Genomic DNA, 19519 nt, shown 5'->3' with positions numbered 1-19519 from the left:
ATTTCTTCTTCGCGTTGACCATTTCTGCTCGGGTTGAAGGAGCACGACCTGCCTGTTGAAAAACGCGCTGTGAGCTGCCCGCCGCGACAAGTTGTTGTAGTTGGATCGCGCTCCATAGATTTGATGGAAGGTGAGTTTCTTCTAACCTCTCAAACTCTGACTGCCCCGTGTAGCTGACTGACAGTGACGGCCAGGCCAGGCAGACGGAAACATGGACGAGGGCCAGCCCCTGTGTGTCGCAGAGTCGCAGGAAGGCTATGGGACTGGCCCAGAGATCGCAAACTCCAGCTCCGACTTCGAAGTCCTGTGCGGTCCTCTCCTGAACTACCAACGTATGAGTGATGAAGGCTCCTCGAATATCTTCTGGCACGGCTCCGTCCTCCTCGTCACAAAGCCCAATATCAATACTCCCAACTTAGAACTCAAGACCCTTGGGGCATTGGAATCCGGCGCAAAGTTCAAGTCTTCGCCGTCGCAGTTGGTGCAAGGATTGAAGCTCTACTCAGACCCAGACAAGACATTTTGGCGGTTCACACTCCGAGTACCTCTGGTGGAGGCAGAAGCAAAATGGCAGTACTCGATTCCGAACATGCATTTCCTCACCGATGTCAAGAAGGAGCCGATGCGGCAATTTGTAGTGCCCTCTACCACACAATCAATGCGCATCATGTTCCACTCCTGCAATGGGTTTTCGGTCGGAACGGACGAAGATTTCTGGTCAGGTGGGTGTTTTTCGGTCAGAGTCTAAAGAGCATAGATGAGGACGCTGACTTGTAATCTTCAAGGACCTGCACTGTGGAATGACGTCCTGCGCACTCACGAACAACGCCCATTTCATGTCATGATCGGTGGGGGCGATCAGATTTATAACGATTCGGTTCGTGTCAAGGGACCACTGAAGGAGTGGACGTCCATTGCCAATCCCAAAAAGAGACGAGAATATCCGTTCGACGAGGATCTGCGAGATCGATGCGACAAGTATTACTTTGAGAACTATATACGATGGTACTCTACGGAGCCTTTCGCCTCGGCCAATTCTCAGATTCCCCAGATCAATATCTGGGACGACCACGACATCATTGACGGGTTTGGTTCCTATACCGACCATTTCATGAGATGTGCAGTGTTCCGTGGCCTTGGAGGTGTCAGCTTCAAGTACTATTGCTTGTTTCAGCATCACACTGCACCACCAGTTTCGACATTCACCACGGATGCGCCAAAGACCATGGGTGCTGATGCCAATGGCACGGCAGGGGCTGATCCGCGTCAACTGAAAAACACGTACGTGTATAAGAGGACGGCAGACGACCCCAGCTGGATTGTTGGCAAACGCCCCGGCCCGTACGTTGAGGAACGGTCGAGAAACCTCTACATGCGCCTGGGTCGCCATATCGCATTCTGCGGGATTGACGCGAGAACGGAACGAACGAGAAAACAAGTCAATTACCCAGACACGTACGACCTGATCTTTGAAAGACTGGAGAAGGAGTTCACGGCGGCACGAGGAGAAATCAAGCACTTGATTCTCCTCCTTGGCGTGCCCATCGCATATCCCCGACTGGCATGGCTGGAAAACATCCTGACGTCGCCCTTGATAGCCCCCATTCGCTTGCTGAACAAGAGATTCGGCTTCGCTGGCGGGTTTTTCAACTCATTCGACGGGGCTGTTGATCTCCTGGACGACCTGGACGACCACTATACAGCACGCCACCACAAGACCGAACGGCGTGAGCTGGTCCTTCGACTACAGAAACTCTCCACCGATTTCTCCGTTCGCGTCACCATCCTGGGGGGAGACGTGCACCTTGCGGCATTGGGTCGCTTCTACTCAAGTCCTGCAGATAACATGGATCCACTGAACGATCCACGATACATGGCGAACATCATCTCCAGCGCCATTACCAATAAACCTCCTCCCAAGGCCGTGGCAAACCTGCTAGCGCGGAGAAATAGAATCCACCATCTGCGTGATGGGAATACCGACGAGACGCTCCTCAAGATGTTCAACAAACAACCAGGGGGTGTGATGAAAGGCGCGGACTGGAATCAGTGTACGATGCCAAGCAGAAATTATGCGTGTATCACGGAGGTGGTCGACGATGAGGACTCCCCGCCAGCAAATGGCGTCGTCAACGGCTCTGTCAATTCGCAATCGTCATCAACTGCAGTGAATTCGACCGGCAAGACGGGCAAGTCTCGCCCTCACACAGGCAAGGGGGCGCGTGACGGACGCGGATATCTACACCCCGGTGAGGAGGGAGCGGGAACAACACATATAGCCGCAGACGGGATTAGTTCAGAGGCTGTAGGCCCGTCGCTGAGGGGAGGTCTGAATGTCGCCATCAAGGTCGAGATCAACAATCGAGACCGGGAAGGGAAGACTGAGGGATATGGGATGAGCAGTAAGCGCTTAGCCTCGTTTTTATTGTTGTCGAAGAGCCTGCTAATGTTTTGGTCAACAGTTCCTAAGCTCACGATGAGGACCACCCCTCAAACACCACAGACGCCACCGTGAGCGTTTATATCACCAAGACACATTGCGACTACTTGTCTCTCCGTCGTCAGATGGGCTGTGAGGCATGTGACACCATCTCTGGAAAATCCTTTAAACATTAATCATCTTGTCATTATTAAGTACTAGTTTATTCACGCCCTCGAAAGGGGAAGAAGAAGAGCCGCCGCGCAGGCCAGTCGCAGTGGAGGCGCAGTGGGAGAAGGATCTTACCCAGCGGATTCGGCAGCAAATCGCCAAATCAACAGTTCCCACAGCTTGTGCACATTTCCGATTGGCTCAGTCTCTACAGATCGCCAGAGACACTGCTGACTGAACACCTCTGGTGTCATGTAATGGGCTAAAGAGGCACCGCAGCACGCGAGGTTGATAATCGGTCGGACTGTCTTTCGGGTCCTCACCGGTCTCTGCCATTGTCTTGTTATCATCAGGAGACGGACGATAAAAGAGGCGAGGGAAAGGGGACAAGTTGAGGGGAGGAAAAGAAGACAGGAGAAGGTAATGTAATGTACCAGTACAGACAGACAATGCAGGTGCTCCGTAGATGGGTGTGTACTATACAATGTCTAGTACTATCGCCGCCACGGGACGAGGATACCCTCCCATCAATTGAGGACTTACGTGTCTCTGGACAGGATCCATCTATACTACTCGCATTGCCCTTGCTTGCTGCTGGATTGCCTTCTCTGAGATCTCCTTCGTACATCACACCACCCCTTTTCTTCCCTGGGTATACAGGCTGTAGACTATATACTCACTCAGTAACTCCGCAGTTATCGACGAGGTGGACCTGGGTAATGTGCCAGAACATGGTTTCTACGGAATGACCGCCACACACAAACAAACAAACATATACCCTCTCTCTCTCTGTATTGTACATGGTCCAAGGCTCTCTCTCTCTCTCTGCCTACCTATGCTACCTATGTAGGTACTCACTCAGGTGGAGGAAAGAGTCAACCATCCAGTCCAGTCCAGTCCGTCCAGAGCCTTTCCCAGACCCGGAGTTTGTTGATGAATGACTGAATGAATGAAACACACACACACACACACACACACACACACACACGAGTTTCTTTCCGGGTTTGCTTTGCACCTTACACACCAGGCCGGTCGGCCGATCCCCGCTCCATCCTCAAAATTCCTCAAACCCGCGACTCGTACATGTGATTGAGCGTCACCGTCCCGCTCCTCTGCAGCGCCATGCCGTTGCCGTAGTAATTGTCCTTTTTCTTGCTTGAAGGCAGGACAGTCGGCTGGGGCCGCTGTGGTGGCGGGAGCGGTTTGTCGTGCCGACGCGACTCTCCCTGTCCCCGTTCCTGTTCTCGGGCTCGTTGTTGTTGCTTCGCCGCGGCTTCCGCCGCCGCCGCTGCCGCCGCCGCCTCCTCTTCAGCTCGAAAGACGAGCCGTGGGCCGGAGATGTTGGTGAGTTCGACGCCGCGTCCTCCTCCTCCGATAGGCTTTTTGGAGAAGTCGCTGTCGAAGCCATCTGCTGCTCGGGCACCGCCGCCAAAGTCCACCCCGGCGCCCATCAGCCGCACCTGCTGGCTGCGCACGTGCTCGGCACGCATCCACTCGCGTCGCGCGCACTCGACCAGCACCGCCGCGAGCACGAACATGACCCACTGCAGAAGATCCTTGACCGTCGCCAGGGTGCCCAGCATGCCCGCCAGGCCCGTCTTACCCGTGTCGTGGAACCGGGACTGCGGACACCACGCCGGCACCTGGCCCTGGTGGCCCGCCAGGATGGGCGCCAGCTCGCAGGACGTGCACAAGACGGATTGGGCGAACCACATCAGCGTGTGCAGGATAGACACGCACAGGATGAAGAACGTCGTCGTCACCGTGTAGTGCGCGTCGTATGGCGCAGAACTGGTCGATTGTCTTGCGGACCATAGCTTGCTGCTACGGCCGTTGGGATATGGCGGGGAAGGGAGCCCGTTGAATTGCAAGGCTGCCAGATGAGAGACCGTATACAGGAGGGAGAAGAAAGGGATGGTTCCGACGTAGAACACTAGGGGTCTGGGTCGGATACTTGGTCAGCCATCACAAGGGTCCAGGATTTTCCCAGCGACAAGGCGAGAAAGTTTTGGGAAGGCGTCCACAGGGAGATATCACCACCGGAGAAAAAAACTTACAGCCATTTGCTTGGCCCCGGAACCATTTCGTGTGACCATGCCCCATATTTCGATGAGGCAATGAGAATGATGATGGCCAAGATCAACGAACATATGAGCAAGATGACCTGAACTGCCCGAGTCTGCATCTTTGTACCGGTGCTGTCCTTTCCGACGCCGGTTCAGGACTGGTCGACTGGGAGAATTTTTGTTGGAAGAAGTGAAGATGTCCCACTGGTGAAAGGAGAAGGAGCAGCGTCCTGCACCACAAAACGGAGATATCGAAGTCGCTCAGGGAATGACTGGAAAGAGCGGGTTCACGCAGAACGCGAAAGAATGGAAGAAAAAGGTATATGGTAGCGTCCAGCGCTCAGCGGCCAGCGCCTTTCAAAAGAGAGAGTCGTAACCCACAGAAAAGAAGAAAAATGAACGGATCTAGGGTCAGTCCACCTTTGTATATATCAACGAGAGTATAAAAGCAAAGAACAAGCCTACCCGCCTGGCGGGGAGCTGGAGACAAAAAGAACAAACGAGAGATTGGCGAGGAAGGCAACCGAAAACAGCAACGTAAAAGGATTGAGACGAAATCAGATACGAATTGCCCGGACGACAGGGCATCCGTTGAGTGCTCCTGGTCGAACGGGCCGCACGACCCCATGCTCGGCGGGTAGATCTCATCAGGATCGTGTCGGAGGGGTGCTGGATCAGGCATGTCCAAACCTTCATGACGTGACAAGGTGGCATATTGCTGGCCTTTTTGACCAGAGAATAGCATGATATCCGCCTCTCAGGAGATCCCGATCACCACTCTCTGGGCCGTGCACAACTCCTGTAGCACATGGCGGCAGATGGCGGGCATGAATTGGGTTAAGGGAGAGATTTGGCGTCGATCGGGCGCGGGGACCCAGACAACTGGTGCCGCAGATAAACCTCCGAAGGATCGACGGTGTGTCGGGGAAATAGCCAAAGGTGAGGCGCCGGCCTGGCAACATCAAGATGCGGAGGCTATTTTGAGACTGTAGTTGCGGCAGAAGTTGGTCTGAGACTGGAGGAGGTTGAGTTTCGCGTCTCAGGTTGTGTCTATCTGATGCAGCGCTAGACCGGATCCGGCATTCAAGGGGGTGGGTATGTCAGTCCACGTGATCAGTGTAGGATACAGAGTATTGACGAGGCTGAGGACCGAAAAGGGATCCTGGAGGTGAAACTTGAGACAGCTCAACTAGTTCAGTATGACCCTCGTCCAGTTGGGGTCATTTTGGGGATCCTTGCAATCTTGGAATATCTCTCCTTCGGAGAGTCCGTGCACGTACGCCTCCCCAAGCAGGGTGAAGATAGGCTTTCCATCAACTTCGCCAGCATTCGCTTTCCTCAGCACAAAGGGCAACGAACCTCCTTTTAAGATGACGATATGGTCACCTCGAGTGAGGTTCTTTGGTCCTATCCCCATGTAGCCCTTCCTCGTCCTGAAAAATTTGCGACCAATTGTTGATAGTCGAAGAGCTTCGTTGAAATGCTCTCCATACGCTGGTTGCTCGTTCCCAAAGAATTCACCTGGGCGGGGATATCTATCTCGAATGGGAGTAATCTTCTCCTCTCTGCAGCCATCATTCTTGCAATCTTCTGATCTGCCCGAGGTGACTTGATTTTGATGATCCGTGATGGCCCACTCAGGACAGATGCACGCGGGCTTTTCGTCCTTGATCTCAACCTCGAGAATCTCAGGATAAGCCAGGAGGAAGCTTTCCGCAAATGCCGCCGATGGTACAACCAGCTGCTTGCCCGATATGACTCTGTTTGCAATCAGCGTACGCCAGAAGACATCAAACGGACGTTGTCCTGTTGGGTAGGTGTTGAACTTGACTCCAAAACACCACCACAGACTCAAGATGTAATGCTTTACGCCGATGATGCGATGCTCTGGCAATGCGATCGCCCCAGACACTTCAATAACGTCGGTCTCCCCAGCAGATCGGGCAGCTTCTATGAGCACCCTGTCTGCAAAATATGCATCAACCTCAAGCAGTCCAGAAGCAAATTCCGTGGGCAGTACAGGTTTCGTTTCCAGAGAAGCACGATAGTTCGCGGTGGATGCTAATCCAAATGATATTATCAATGCTGGCTCTTTGGGGTAGCTGCTCCAGTCGGGTATCCACGAAGGTAAATGAGGTTGTTTCCTTGACTTGCCCGAACCTGCGTCGGCGAGCATGTTAAGAGAGTTTTCCTCCGCTAATGTAAGTCGTGCTATCGCTTCGTAGATCTCCGGTAACGGCAGGTCGTAATCAACCCGAATCTCTCTTTTACCATCAAGCTTCCGTACATTCTGCTGCATCTTTGCGGTAGGTATCCTTGAGTGAATAACGGCGTACTGTCCTTTGACGAGGCCGAGCAATCCATAGACTTTGTCAGCAGGATTTGTCGATTCCTGCTTCCACGATCTTTGAAGGAACCAATGTAAGTTCTGAGCAGGGCCTTGTTTTGATTGGATCTTATAATACTCCAGGAAGATCGCAACGGCAACCGGGTTCCAGCCTGTGCCCTCGATATAGGCGCCTCTGAGCTCAGGAATCACAACGGCAGGGTCATCAATGATTTGTAGTGGAGCCACACCGAATCGCGTTGATGCATTGATAAGGTCAATCCATTCTATTCTGTGGTCACCGCAGAGAAACACCGGCGGGAAAGCTTTGTGTACATCCCACAGGCAGACTTCTTGAACCACCCATAAGCGCCTAAACCAAGCCAGCTCAGAGAACCGAGTTAGTGCAAGAGCCTGGTCCACAGTGACCTCAGTCTTCGGGAGCCGCTGTGAATGGATTGGACCTGGCTCAAGCTTGTCCGGCTGCATTTGAGTCTTGTTTGCGTCTCGAAAGCTCTTGGATGCACCTCGGATCAGCTCCACGGCGACATCAAGTCCCTCTGGTGGATCACCCAAATCAACGAAAACCTGATTCGCATGGCGGTATATTTCGTGCATATTAGCCACCTGTGTTCAGAGTCAGATAGAAGAAACGCTGACGACCGCCAATCACTAGACCAGCTCGTGACCACGCACATGCCGGGCAAAGTAACACGCAGTCTGTCACGACTCGTGGCCGCTCATTGTACCTACCTGGGCAGATTTCTCTTGATTATCGTCCTGTCGAATGGAAATAGCATCCGCCCAGATTCGAAGCCAGTTCTGTTTCTCAATGCGCCTCCATTTGCGCAGAGCCTTGTCAAGCGTTGCGTAGATGTCGAGTCTCTTGCCATTGCAGTAGGAAGGTACCTTGACGCTCACATCACCACATACGTAGCTGACTTTGATTAGGAGCCTCATGTCAGCTTAGAGAAGCTTGCACCACGGGCTGGAATGGACGGAAAGATAGGTCGGCAGGAGGGTACCCACCGGCAATGTACTGAGCCCCCGAGAGCGAATCTAGCCGAGTGTAGTGCAGCGAGTACCGCAGGGGCTCGTCATCCGGACCGGGAAAGAGATCAATGACTCTGATATACGACTCATTTGGGAATGGCTCGTAGTGGAAAGGAGTGTCGTCGTCGCGGAGCTTTCCATTCTTCTCCCAAATGCATCCGGGGCAGTTACCCAAGGTAAAGTAATGGATCAAATTGCCGGTATTGGCATCAACAACAGTATCTCCCCGTATTCTGTGGTGGAGAAGGAAGTGATGCTCATCACCGCATCGCTTGTCCTCCGAGTAGCATCTCTCACATATGTCGAAGTCACCGAGGCGGCAGACAGTGCAGTGGTAGAACGTCTGCTCTTCAAGAATGGAATCACCACAGGTGTCACAGACTTTAGACATTGCGGGGACAGGGTGGTATTCCAACAACAAATAAGTGCTTTTGGAAAACAACAGCCATCAGAGGACAATGTCCAGGATGTGAAAGGCCAATGGGCTTAAGAGTCAGCTTGACCGAGAATGTCCGGCGAAGCATTAATCTTATGTTGCGCAGCCTTCATCTTCTTGGGCAGCAGCAAGGCATGAAAGGGCAATGCTGTCGTCACAAGACTTTGAGCAATTTATATTTCGTAGATAGCTTTTGTAATGCATGCTGGCTGTACCCCGCCTACTGCTCGGTATCTGAACATCTTTTCTTACTCACCAGTTCACGGGAGACCGCTGGCTCTCATCAGAGGCTGCTTCTTACCACGCTATCTTCGCTACGATGCCGTTGGGATATTTCCTCACAACCATCTTTCTCAACTCGTCCAGACTCAAGAGCCCGATGCCGAATGTCATGGGAATGAACCAGTGTTCGACCGGGACTTTCTCGCATCCAAGGTAGTCTATGCCCGGCACAAGGGTGAATATCAGTGCGACGACAAGAGCAAAGAGAATGGCTGGGAAAAGTAGCAGGTTCCGTGTCTTGGAGTTGAATATGGGTGGATGCGAGAAGATGGAAAGGTGGCGGGTTCGCAGGGCCATGACATTGAACCACTGCATCACCACGAGCGTGACGAAGTAGATCGAGCTTGCCACAGTCAGGTGGTACGACACATCGGCCTCGGTCTGACCCGCTGGAATGGGAATGTTGCCGAAGGAGAACCACAGCGTGCCGAACGGAAGGCCATGGCGTTGTAGGTACCAAAAGCTCATGGCGAACGAGCAGATCGATTCCAGCATGCCGACCAAGCCGTACGCCTGCAGCAACAGCCGCCAATCCACGAGACGATCTTTGTGGATATCCCGTGGCGGGCGCAGCATGACATTGGCCTCGGGCTTCTCGTACGCGAGCATCGTGGCAGCGACGCAGTCGGTGAAACAGCAGATGATGATCATGAGAAAGCTGGAGAGGACCTGAGGGAGACCGAAGACGACGCTCGTCATCACCGGCCAGAACTCCGAGAATGAACCTGCGGGCAGAAGATACGCGATGGTCTTTTTGAGGTTGTCGAAGACCACGCGGCCGTACAAGACGGCCTCCGGAATGGCGGAGAACGAGCCCAAGAGAACCATGTCGGACGCTTCGATCGCAATATCAGATCCGGAAGCGGGGGAAATACCGATATCTGCTTGTTTGAGACTGGGGGCGTCGTTGACACCATCGCCGGTCATTGCCACGACGAAAGCTTGGGACTGGAATTCCCGGACGATGCGCAACTTCTGGTCCGGCGTCGTGCGTGAAAAGACAATCTCGCTGTATTGGGTCGTAAGGGTGGACCATTGGTGTGGGAGGAGCGTCAACAGGTCAGAGCCCGTCAATACGATAGCCTTGTTCTCCGAGGGCAGCCGGTTCGACTTTTTCTGGCGCGTCTTCTCGACTACGTCTTGAAGGGGGAATCGAGGGAGGTTGTCAACCGAATGAATCTCACTGTCGGTGACGGTGATGATACCGCACGACCGAGCGATGGCTTGGGCCGTCAACTTGAAGTCGCCAGTGACCATCATTGTGCGAATGCCTGCACGGCGAAGAGTCTGGATAACACTCGGCACCTCATCTCTAGGCGGATCAACAATCCCCACCATGGATATCAGAGTGAGTCCAGCTCCGGCGTGCCGTAGAGCTTCTGCCTCGAATGTGTTGTCATTAGGCGCCGATTGCACCGTGCTCGCCGGAAGAATCTTGCGGGCTAGCAGAAGGACTCGTTTGCCCTGGCTAGACCATGCATCTTTGGTGGCTTCCATGGATGATCGAACGCCGTCATCGAGACCGTGGACCCGGCCATCTTCTCCGACGTACCTCGAGCATCTGGGAAGAAGAATGTCCGGGGCACCCTTGATCATCAACAACAAGTCGCTCTCAACGTCAAAGGAGTCTGTTTCAGAGGTACTCATGGTTGCTGAAACCGCCGCCGCATTCTCGGGAGAAACGACCCGCAATGCAAATTTATTCTTCGAGTTGAAGGCCAGGTCGAATCTCTTGCGCCACATGTCGCGGGACTGCGTGACAGGACCAAGACTCTCAGAGAGCCGCAAGATGGCTTGGTCGGTTGCATCTGCGATGATTTTTCTCTGTGGCAGGGGGAGATGAATCGTGGTCGGATCAAACTCTCCAGCATTGCATACCGCTGACAACACCCGCAATTGTTGAAGTGCGACTTTCTTCGACTTGGCGTTAGTATCTTCCATTGCCATGTCTTGAGATGCTTCTTCCGCGGTCATGGTGCTGAACCCGATCAGACAATCGGTCACAACCATTTGATTTTTCGTCAACGTCCCGGTCTTGTCGGACAAGAGGACGGAAACGGAACCGAGAGTCTCGACTGTCTTCAGCGACTTGCAGAGAATGTTGTTCTTCTTCATGATGTTGGCCGTGATTGTGAGCGACGCCGTGAGGGCAATGGGCAAGCCCTCAGGGACAAATGCAATGGCCACACTGACGATGTCGACAATGAGGGTGGGTACGTTGATATAGCTGTGGTGTTCTTGTCGTATGTACCCGGCCCAGACTGCTATGACAATGATGTTCATGAAGACCATCAGGCCGACAATGATGAAGACGAAGCGCAGCACCTCTTTCTGTAGATTCGTCCTGCCGGTTGAGGGCTGGCTGGTCAATCTGGCAATGTGGCCAAAGACAGTCTCGTCGCCAGTAGACACAACGATGCCGACGCCGCTACCGGAGGTACAGTGAGTGCCTTGCATGCCGATACACCTTGTCTCGAGGTAGTTGGGCTCGTGAGACTCGGTGACAGCAGCCAATGGAAGCGATTCTCCAGTCAAGATGCTCCTGTCAAACTTGGCATCCGTCGAGACATCAATGAATCGGATGTCGGCGGGCAGTTTATCGCCAGCTTTGAAGTAGAGGACGTCACCGGGAACAACGTCAGGGCCTTGGATGGTTTGCTTGATTCCATCGCGGAGAACGCGGCAGGCTTCAGGCAGCATTCCAGTGATGCTTTTCATGACCCTGGACGACGAAAAGTCCTGCCAGGCGTTGAATGCAGCCTGGATGAAGAAGACGGCCGCAAGGACGATGCCCAGTGCAAGATTGGCCACCGCAGGCGGTTGGCCCAAAGGCTTCCACGAGACGAAGACGAGGACGCTGCCGCCCAGCAAAATAGAGCCAAACCCTCCAAAGAAATAGCCGAACAGCTTCTCGCCCAACTTCGACGGCGGAGGGGAGGGCACGTTGCGACCATATTCAGCAATCTTTTCTTTCACAGCGGAAGGCGAGAGACCGGTGTCTGTAGAAGTCTTCAACCGAATGCAAATCTCTCGAGGGGTGAGTAAATGCCACTCAAGGCCTCCCACGTCTGCAAAGAAGCAGTTAGCAAAATTTCATATCGTCAGGGTATACCAGGTATAACTCACCAACTGCGGCCTTTTCACGAGCGTTCGTTGCACTCTCGATTGCCTTGACATTGGTGATATCATAGCTAAGAGTGCGGTATTGAACTGGCAGGATGACGGAGGGGTCGACGACGCGCTGTCCGCTGCGGACGCTGGAGAGTGAATGTACAGAGTAGGTTGAGCCTCGCCTCTTCAGCGGATGGCCAACGTCGATGACGGCAGATGGACCACCATTCTCCTCGTCATCGTCGATGTATCGGATGCGGCGTCTTGCGGCGAGAATAGGGTTGAGCTCTTCGTCGTTGTGGTTGGACAGATCCCCAACCACGGTGACTTTTTCAGTGCTGCCACAAATAGCGTCTGTGGCCACCATATTGACGAGATACAAAGGCAAGCCTCTGCTGCAGGAGATGAACGCCAGAAGCAAGAGGAAGATGAGGGTAGGAAGGGAGGAGGGACGAGATTGAGACGAACGAGAGAGAGAGACCTGCTCTGGCCTACCTTGATATATGAGCTGGCACCATAGCTGGGGAGCACATGTATCACTCCTACCGCTCCTCTAGTTGAGCTACCTGTGCCGACGAGCAAGGTAGCTGCAAGACTTGGGCGAGGTCAACAAAGCCCGTGGAATGGTCAACGCACCCAGGATTGATAGAGCTAGTAGAGGCGCACGGGCCCACCCAGCCCAAACTGACGCTCAGGGGAAATATGGAGAACAACAAACAGGATCCGGGTATTTGTAGGCAAAATGCCTCAAATTTAACGAGAAATGGTAAGTCAGAGGCTGTAATGATGTGGTGGGAGGGTGGTGCAATAGAGGGATTCAGCCGCAAGAAGAGCATTCCTGAGGAACATTGCCCAAAGTTGCCTAGATGCCACAGACTGCTTCTGTTCCGTCTTGCCGGTGGACTCCCGCACATGCTCGTATCCAGGGCAAATCTGGCTGTCAGAGCCACCCAAACTCAGTCTGCGAAAGACCAATATTCGGCAATGTCAAGCTATCCACAAGTCCTAGCGTGTATGGCGTGGCTATGCTTGATGCGACCCAAACCATTGGCTCAGGCAAGTCAGCTTGCTCGCTCATCTCCATGCACAATGAGAGGATTCTGGGATACACCTTTGAGCAAAACCATGATCCCAGACAAGACTCGAGCTTTTGTGGAGAATAGAAAAGCTGGGGATTGGGCGACGGAGACGTTGTCGAGCAAGCAAAGCCCACAGGCCGACCCTGCAAGGCGGGATTTTTTTTTGCTCCTTCCAGCACCTCGTTAATCTTCTCGCTCTGACCTCTTGTCGCTTGCAATACCCCCTTTCTACCCTTGCACCAGACGTGCCCTCAAGATCCGCACGATGATGAGCTTCAGAAATCCAGAAAGAGACAGGTTTGTGGGTTTGCCGAAGACTACCATGCCCACAAAAACTGCAATTGTAAGACGGCATCGCCCAAAGGAGAAACAAGAGGCAGACTGCAGTATGAGGCATTTTCTGCACCGCCATTATAAGTCAATCCGCACATGGGCAAGGAGCAGGTTGAATCCAATGCCAGGTTGTCACTGCTCACCTATGTATAACCATAAAGTTGGCATCGGCTGTGTCATGTCACCCAAATCCTTGGGCTTTTGAGTTTCCATTACTCTTTCGAAATTTCCTCGCATACGGTGATATTGCTCGATAGGGCCCCTCTACCTAGGAAGGAATGCTGCTTCCCACCTTGAATTCGCGCATAGTCACCGTGTTGTAACGCGTCTTTCGGCATGAATTGTATTCAGTTATTCGCTGATCGGCTTCGGCGTGGACAGTAGGCGTCCACGACCACTCTGACGCGACAGTGCTGGCTTCCATGCTCGCCGACTTGATCCAGTGGCAAATATTTGGAACAAATTTGGGCCACGTAAGTGTATGGTGTTCTCCAAAATCCTCCAGTACTTTTCATCGCGGCTTTCAAGGTGATTCCCATACGATTGACATTCTCTGACCATGCGACGAAAAGTCGGTAGTAAATAACAGAACGAGCCAAAAAGATATGTTCAACATCTGTGGATTCACCCCATTATACTTGCCATGTTTGAAAGGACCAAATCTCTTTGGTGTTGAACTCCATACTTCATCTTCATTCTTGGCATTTGAACTCGTTGCAGCAATGAGCATTACTGAGTGCCCGGTCTTTATCAGTCACCGGTGCTCCAGTTGATGTCATCGTTGGGTTGCTGGAAAGAGAGGCTTCCGGTACCTCCCAAGCAGGGCTTGAGACAACATGCTAACTCCTGAGATACATACCATTGCGAAGGGAAGAGGCTTTTGGCACATTTGTCTGAGGTTCTGGTGCGGTGCCGTGTGTCACCAGTTGGCGCATACCCTAGCCCAACGCATGACCTTAGACCGAGAGTCTTAACATGGTGCAACTTGGGCTGGTACACTCCAGTCCAACAAGGACGAGGCACCGATCAGAGCTGCCAAGAGTGGTGCAGGTGCCACAGTGTGGCTGAATTAAACTCGTTCCCTGTGTCGGGGCCGCATCGGATCGTCGTTGTTGCGCAAAGGATCTGCGATTGTAAGCTCCCTCGCGCCTTTCTGGTCAAGTGTGAATGCCTCAGCTCCGTAATAGAGAGCTAACGTAGAAGAGCAAGCACCTTTCTGGGCAATGCGTCGTGGTTTACATGTGTGAAGGTTGGATGGGTCAGCAATACCGGGGGGGGCCTCGCGATGTATCTGCCGTCAGATCCCAACTTCAGGCCAATGCCCGGGAGGCTGTCGTCCCCAGACACGGCGAAGATCCGATGCTCAATGCTGCCTCGTTCTCTCCGGGATGTGCCTATCAGGAAAACCCCACGAGTGTAAGACAGAGGTTTGTGGAGGTGGGGAACGAAAAAGTTCATATAAAATCCTATTCCGCTCCTCGTTTTGTTGCGCTGGCATGATCAGTCTGTCAGCAGGCCATGATGTCTTCCCTCCCTACCTTGATCCTTTGCCACGGCGCCTGGCACACTGCAGAATATTGGGACACGGTCATGAACGAACTACAAAACAAAGGCTATAAATGCATAGCTCCGACAATCATCTACAATGGTGGAGAGAAGCCCGTCCAATCAATGACATCTGTTGTGGCAGCTCTGCAAGAGGTCATTGCCGACGAGATCGAGCAGGGCAACGATGTCGTCTTGGTCAACCACTCCATGGCCGGCATCTCAGGTTGCAGTGCTGTCAAGGGCTTCACGAGAAAAGACTCCTCAAAACGCAAGGGTGAGAAGTCGGGATACGTGTCGGGACTGATCCAGATCACTGCGTGGACACCAAGCGGAAATGAAACTTCTCTGGCTGATCTGGGCGAGGACTTTGCGCGTAGTCATCCGGAGATAAAGATTTCTCGAATGAAAACCAAGACCGATGACGAGGGCTGGTCCGAGGTCGATGGCGAGCCTGCAAAGTATTTCTACAACGACCTGCCCCGCGAAGTCGCCGAAAAATGGACTTCCAAGCTCATCAAGTTCTCTGCAGCAATACGAGGTGCGCGTGACTCTGTCTATGCCGGTTGGCGAGACGTGCCCGTTTGGTATCTGATATGCACCGAGGATAATGCCATCAAGAAGGAGCTGCAAGAGCACATGGTGGAGAAATGCCGAGCACTCGGTGCAGACATCTCGACAAGGGAATGCGAGGCCGGCCATTCACCCATGCTGAGTAGGCCCGGGGAGACGGTGGCATTCATCGAGGATGCTGTGAGAGCGTTTTATGCATGAAGGCTGTCGAGAGTGCGCCTGCTTAAGAGATCGAGTCGAGTCGAGTCGAACCAGTATATTCACTCGTGACAACGAGCGTTCTCAGGCGGTAACGAAGAAGGTTCCCAGGAGAAACAAATGCGTTCCCTACTATATCGACACGCAGCCGTCGCAGAGGGATCAGGATTTTTAGGATAGATGTAGAGTCCGCCCAAAGAAACAAGTTGTGGATGAGACCCCGGAAGGAATGGCCGAGATTCTAGCCTTGCACGTGCATAGAAAAAGGAACGTTTCAGCCTTGAGGGACTTGTGGACTTCAAGTGGTAGTAGCAAGGCAAACGTGCTCATAATTTCATCCACTGAAACATAAGAGAAAGCCTCGCGAACTCGGGTTCGGGGGTCAAGGCGCAACACGAGTATGAGCGAGGTTGTCGCAGCCCGACCGGATTCCGGGGCCTTGGCCAGTATCACCATTCCTACAGGTCAGCTGTACCCCTGCTCAGCTGAAGCCCAGAGCCACTGGGACTTGAGGAGCTTCACGGATACGGTCTGGATTGAACGAAAGTTCAACCCGTGCAGACACATGTGGAAAATGTCTGATGGATATTTCAGCCACACAAGCATTTGTGGAATTTCTAACACGTGGCAGGCGTGCTGTATCTCTCTTGCAGCTCGTCAAGATCTGTCTCCAACGGTCTCTTAGATGTTGCCCATGCAGATGAGAAACAGTCGTCAGGAAGCAATGGTCAACAAGAAGGTCCAGGCTAGGCACGACGATGCGGGAGAATGCTGGGATCTGCATTTCGATGAAGCGTCCAACAAGACGGCTTGGTTGCATTTTGGACCAACATGTAGGCAGCACTCTTGATCTTCCCGGCCGTCTCTTGGAATATCAGCTGGCCAAGTCCCTGCAAGTCGATGCATGGGCGTGGGGATGGCCCGCACTCATCAGCGGGCTCTTTCGGGCGATCGAAACTTGGCACAGGCATACGCTGGTGCAAGTCTGCTTAAGCGACGGGCGAGGGAGGAAGAGGATTCGGGGGGAAGGTGCAGTGACGGTGAGGCATTGTTATCGTCTTGTTTCCCGTCTGACCGCCTGATTGTGCATGGAGGTTGGGCTTCGGATACGTGATCCATGCACTCGAGGGTAATCATTGCATTGAGCAGATTCGTACCAGGATGTGCGGTGTACGGGCCAGAAGATCATCAAACGGTGTCATGATGGGATTGGAAAAGCGGTAGGTAGATGACCCCCCAGCCTCAAGGCAAGATGTTTGAATATGATCAATGACTCCATACTGTCATAGAGAAAAGGTAGGCACCCACAGGAAGTGATTCGAGTGAGTGACTCTTCCCCTTCCAGCGGGACAGATAAGAACCAACCCCAACAATTTAAGGGGCGGCTGGGGGTGCATGGGCCACGTTCGCGGGCGCGCTTCAGGCTGATCAGGCTGCTAGGCTGCCGGTTGCTAAGCAGCACTTATAGCAGTGATGCTTGGGTGCGCTTGTTTATGCGACTCACAATAGGCCCCCAATCCTCAGACTCCCCCCCCTTGGGTGGGTGCCAGGAGTGCGTAACTCTGTAACAACAAGTTGTGCATTCGTCCGTCTTTCTTTTAACGCGACCTGCTCCCCTGAGACAAAGCCCATTCCTCTCCCGTCTCTGTCGATATCCTTCTTGTCCTACAATCTCTCATCGACAAACTATCATCACCAATCATCTCTCACAGAGTCTGTTAGCCAGGAGTCACGGTCAAAGCCCACCCACGCAACCACCTATCCAATCCGCTCGTGCCAGTCCCGTGCAGTGCAGCGCAGCTCAGTGCAGTGCAGTGCCTGGAGGCCCGCGCCAGTGTCTTAGCCACATCCACTAAACTCACCCCGAAAAGGTGCTTCCCTGACAATCATCTCTCAACCTCTTTCTTTAACACTCATCTCCGTCCTACACTTCCCTCTTTCCCTCATCCTTGCGCCAGCAAACTTATCCATCTTCTCTGTCAACGACTGCTGAACCGCCGGCCTTTCCTTGATACCCTCATTTCGGCTATCCTTTAGTCGTCTTATCTGACACTGTCCGCAGCAGCCGTCATGGCTGAAATCCGTCGCAAGCTCGTCATCGTTGGTGATGGTGCCTGTGGGAAAACTTGTTTGTTGATGTATGTCCACCACCCACCAATCTACTCATGTCAATTGGATCGCTGACTGCTTCTTCTTCTCCAGTGTCTTTTCCAAGGGCACATTCCCTGAGGTGCGCATGCCTACATGACACAATCCGATCCCTTTACTTCCATTCAATGTGATACCTGTCGACACCACCCCATCGAGACAAGGGTGAGGAGCTGGACTTATACAGACACAACTGACACATAAACCAACAGGTCTACGTCCCCACTGTCTTTGAAAACTATGTTGCCGATGTCGAGGTCGATGGAAAACACGTCGAACTAGCCCTGTGGGATACAGCTGGCCAAGAAGATTACGACCGCCTTCGACCTCTATCGTACCCAGACTCTCATGTCATCCTCATCTGTTTTGCCATCGACTCCCCCGACTCACTTGACAACGTTCAGGAAAAGGTATGATCTCATGGCCGGAACATTCCCCTGCAATCGAGCTGACAAGATGACCAATTAGTGGATTTCCGAGGTTCTTCACTTCTGCCAAGGCCTTCCTATCATCCTCGTTGGGTGCAAATGCGATCTACGACACGATCCCAAGACCATTGAAGAGCTGGCAAAGACATCGCAGAAGCCTGTCACTCCAGAACAGGTACGTTTCTCACCGTCCGAGCTCAATCCATCGCCGATGACCGTGAGGGCTAACTTGGATTAATCCTAGGGTGAGGAGGTGCGCAAGAAGATCGGTGCCTACAAATACCTCGAATGCTCGGCCAAAACCAACCAGGGTGTCCGTGAGGTGTTTGAGTCCGCCACCCGTGCCGCCTTGTTGACTCGCAAGAGCGGAAAGAGCAAGAAATGCTTGATCTTGTAGATCGAACATACCACCTTTCTTGTTGCAAATCATATCGCCTGCAAAATCCCGACACTATACCAGGATATCGCCAGAGGGATCCTCAGATATCAAATCAAGGACTGCAATTTTCTTGCTCCGGCTTCACCAAGGATCTAGGTTGGCGGCTTGAGTGTGCTGCTCTTCGGGCGCTGATACATTAGTTTTGTTTCCTTACCGAGCGAAGGATGGATGGGTTGATGATTGAGGCAATACAAAGAATTGCACAGAGGCCAGGGATGGATCAAGTTCGGATGGTACTGGCAGCATCACGGCGTTTCCACAGTCGAGACATGTCGAGTTATCATCGAGATAGGCAATCCATTCACGGCGTTTCGTCCTCAGGCTTCGGGCTTTCCACAGTCTAATCTAGCACTTCTATTGCCTATTCAAGTTGTACTAGAGAGTTCTCGAGCAATACAATCAAATCGTGTCCAGTCATATCTTTGTGATCTCTGTCGTGTACCGGAAAGAGGCCGTCAAACAGATTTGGAGGTCTGCGCTCGTGACTCTAGCCGGCTTCAGATGTTCTCTTTCTTTCGTGAAACCCTCGGTTGCCTCTTGAAGCATCCTCAGCTGGTGAGGTTGGGCCTGGGAATCGGCGACAGCATGTCTGTGATACCTTCTAACTGAACGTGACAAGTATCTGTCGGGCCTGTACTCGATAGACGATCTCTCTAGGAGCTTCGTCCTCAGGCCAATGCAAGATCCAACTATAAATCATCTCGTGGATGGAGCACGTGCTCCTCGAAATCAAAAACAAGATTAATATCACGTGCAATATGCAGTCTCGCTAATGACGTAAAGACGCTGCCGATAGGCTAGACCTGAATCCCCGAACTACGGCGCAGGTGCGTCAATGGTTGCAAGGCTTCAAAATAATGGTGATATTCAACATGGCTGGCTGACATTCGCCCTTTGTACTGAGTGATAATT

At 52.8% G+C, this 19519-nt stretch overlaps 6 protein-coding genes across 6 annotated transcripts; 3 read left to right on the top strand and 3 right to left on the bottom strand.

Moving 5' to 3' along the window:
• Positions 1 to 123: 123 nt before the first annotated feature.
• On the top strand, positions 124 to 2515 carry AYL99_05592 (hypothetical protein; the record flags this gene model as incomplete). Its single annotated transcript, XM_018837104.1, has 4 exons — positions 124 to 130; positions 195 to 722; positions 786 to 2402; positions 2463 to 2515. The coding sequence occupies 4 exons, from the start codon at positions 124 to 126 to the stop codon at positions 2513 to 2515; spliced, it is 2205 nt and encodes a 734-aa protein (XP_018693957.1).
• A 1139-nt stretch (positions 2516 to 3654) lies between these two features.
• AYL99_05591 (hypothetical protein) lies at positions 3655 to 4775 on the bottom strand (the record flags this gene model as incomplete). The annotated part of the gene is made up of 2 exons (XM_018837103.1): positions 3655 to 4531; positions 4648 to 4775. 2 exons carry the CDS (start codon positions 4773 to 4775, stop codon positions 3655 to 3657), a joined length of 1005 nt encoding a protein of 334 aa, XP_018693956.1.
• A 1070-nt stretch (positions 4776 to 5845) lies between these two features.
• AYL99_05590 (hypothetical protein) lies at positions 5846 to 8426 on the bottom strand (the record flags this gene model as incomplete). Its single annotated transcript, XM_018837102.1, has 3 exons — positions 5846 to 7609; positions 7736 to 7923; positions 8012 to 8426. The coding sequence occupies 3 exons, from the start codon at positions 8424 to 8426 to the stop codon at positions 5846 to 5848; spliced, it is 2367 nt and encodes a 788-aa protein (XP_018693955.1).
• Positions 8427 to 8768: 342 nt separating this feature from the next.
• On the bottom strand, positions 8769 to 12231 carry AYL99_05589 (hypothetical protein; the record flags this gene model as incomplete). The annotated part of the gene is made up of 2 exons (XM_018837101.1): positions 8769 to 11821; positions 11880 to 12231. The coding sequence occupies 2 exons, from the start codon at positions 12229 to 12231 to the stop codon at positions 8769 to 8771; spliced, it is 3405 nt and encodes a 1134-aa protein (XP_018693954.1).
• Positions 12232 to 14797: 2566 nt separating this feature from the next.
• AYL99_05588 (hypothetical protein) lies at positions 14798 to 15595 on the top strand (the record flags this gene model as incomplete). Its single annotated transcript, XM_018837100.1, has 1 exon — positions 14798 to 15595. One exon carries the CDS (start codon positions 14798 to 14800, stop codon positions 15593 to 15595), a length of 798 nt encoding a protein of 265 aa, XP_018693953.1.
• A 2067-nt stretch (positions 15596 to 17662) lies between these two features.
• AYL99_05587 (GTP-binding protein rhoA) lies at positions 17663 to 18565 on the top strand (the record flags this gene model as incomplete). The annotated part of the gene is made up of 5 exons (XM_018837099.1): positions 17663 to 17730; positions 17795 to 17822; positions 17953 to 18150; positions 18209 to 18343; positions 18413 to 18565. The coding sequence occupies 5 exons, from the start codon at positions 17663 to 17665 to the stop codon at positions 18563 to 18565; spliced, it is 582 nt and encodes a 193-aa protein (XP_018693952.1).
• Positions 18566 to 19519: the final 954 nt, after the last annotated feature.

Source organism: Fonsecaea erecta (genome assembly GCF_001651985.1).
Source record: "Fonsecaea erecta strain CBS 125763 chromosome Unknown Scaff4, whole genome shotgun sequence".
Classification (NCBI taxonomy): domain Eukaryota; kingdom Fungi; phylum Ascomycota; class Eurotiomycetes; order Chaetothyriales; family Herpotrichiellaceae; genus Fonsecaea; species Fonsecaea erecta.
Note: the sequence above shows the minus strand (reverse complement) of the source record. Positions and strands in the feature narration are given on the sequence as shown.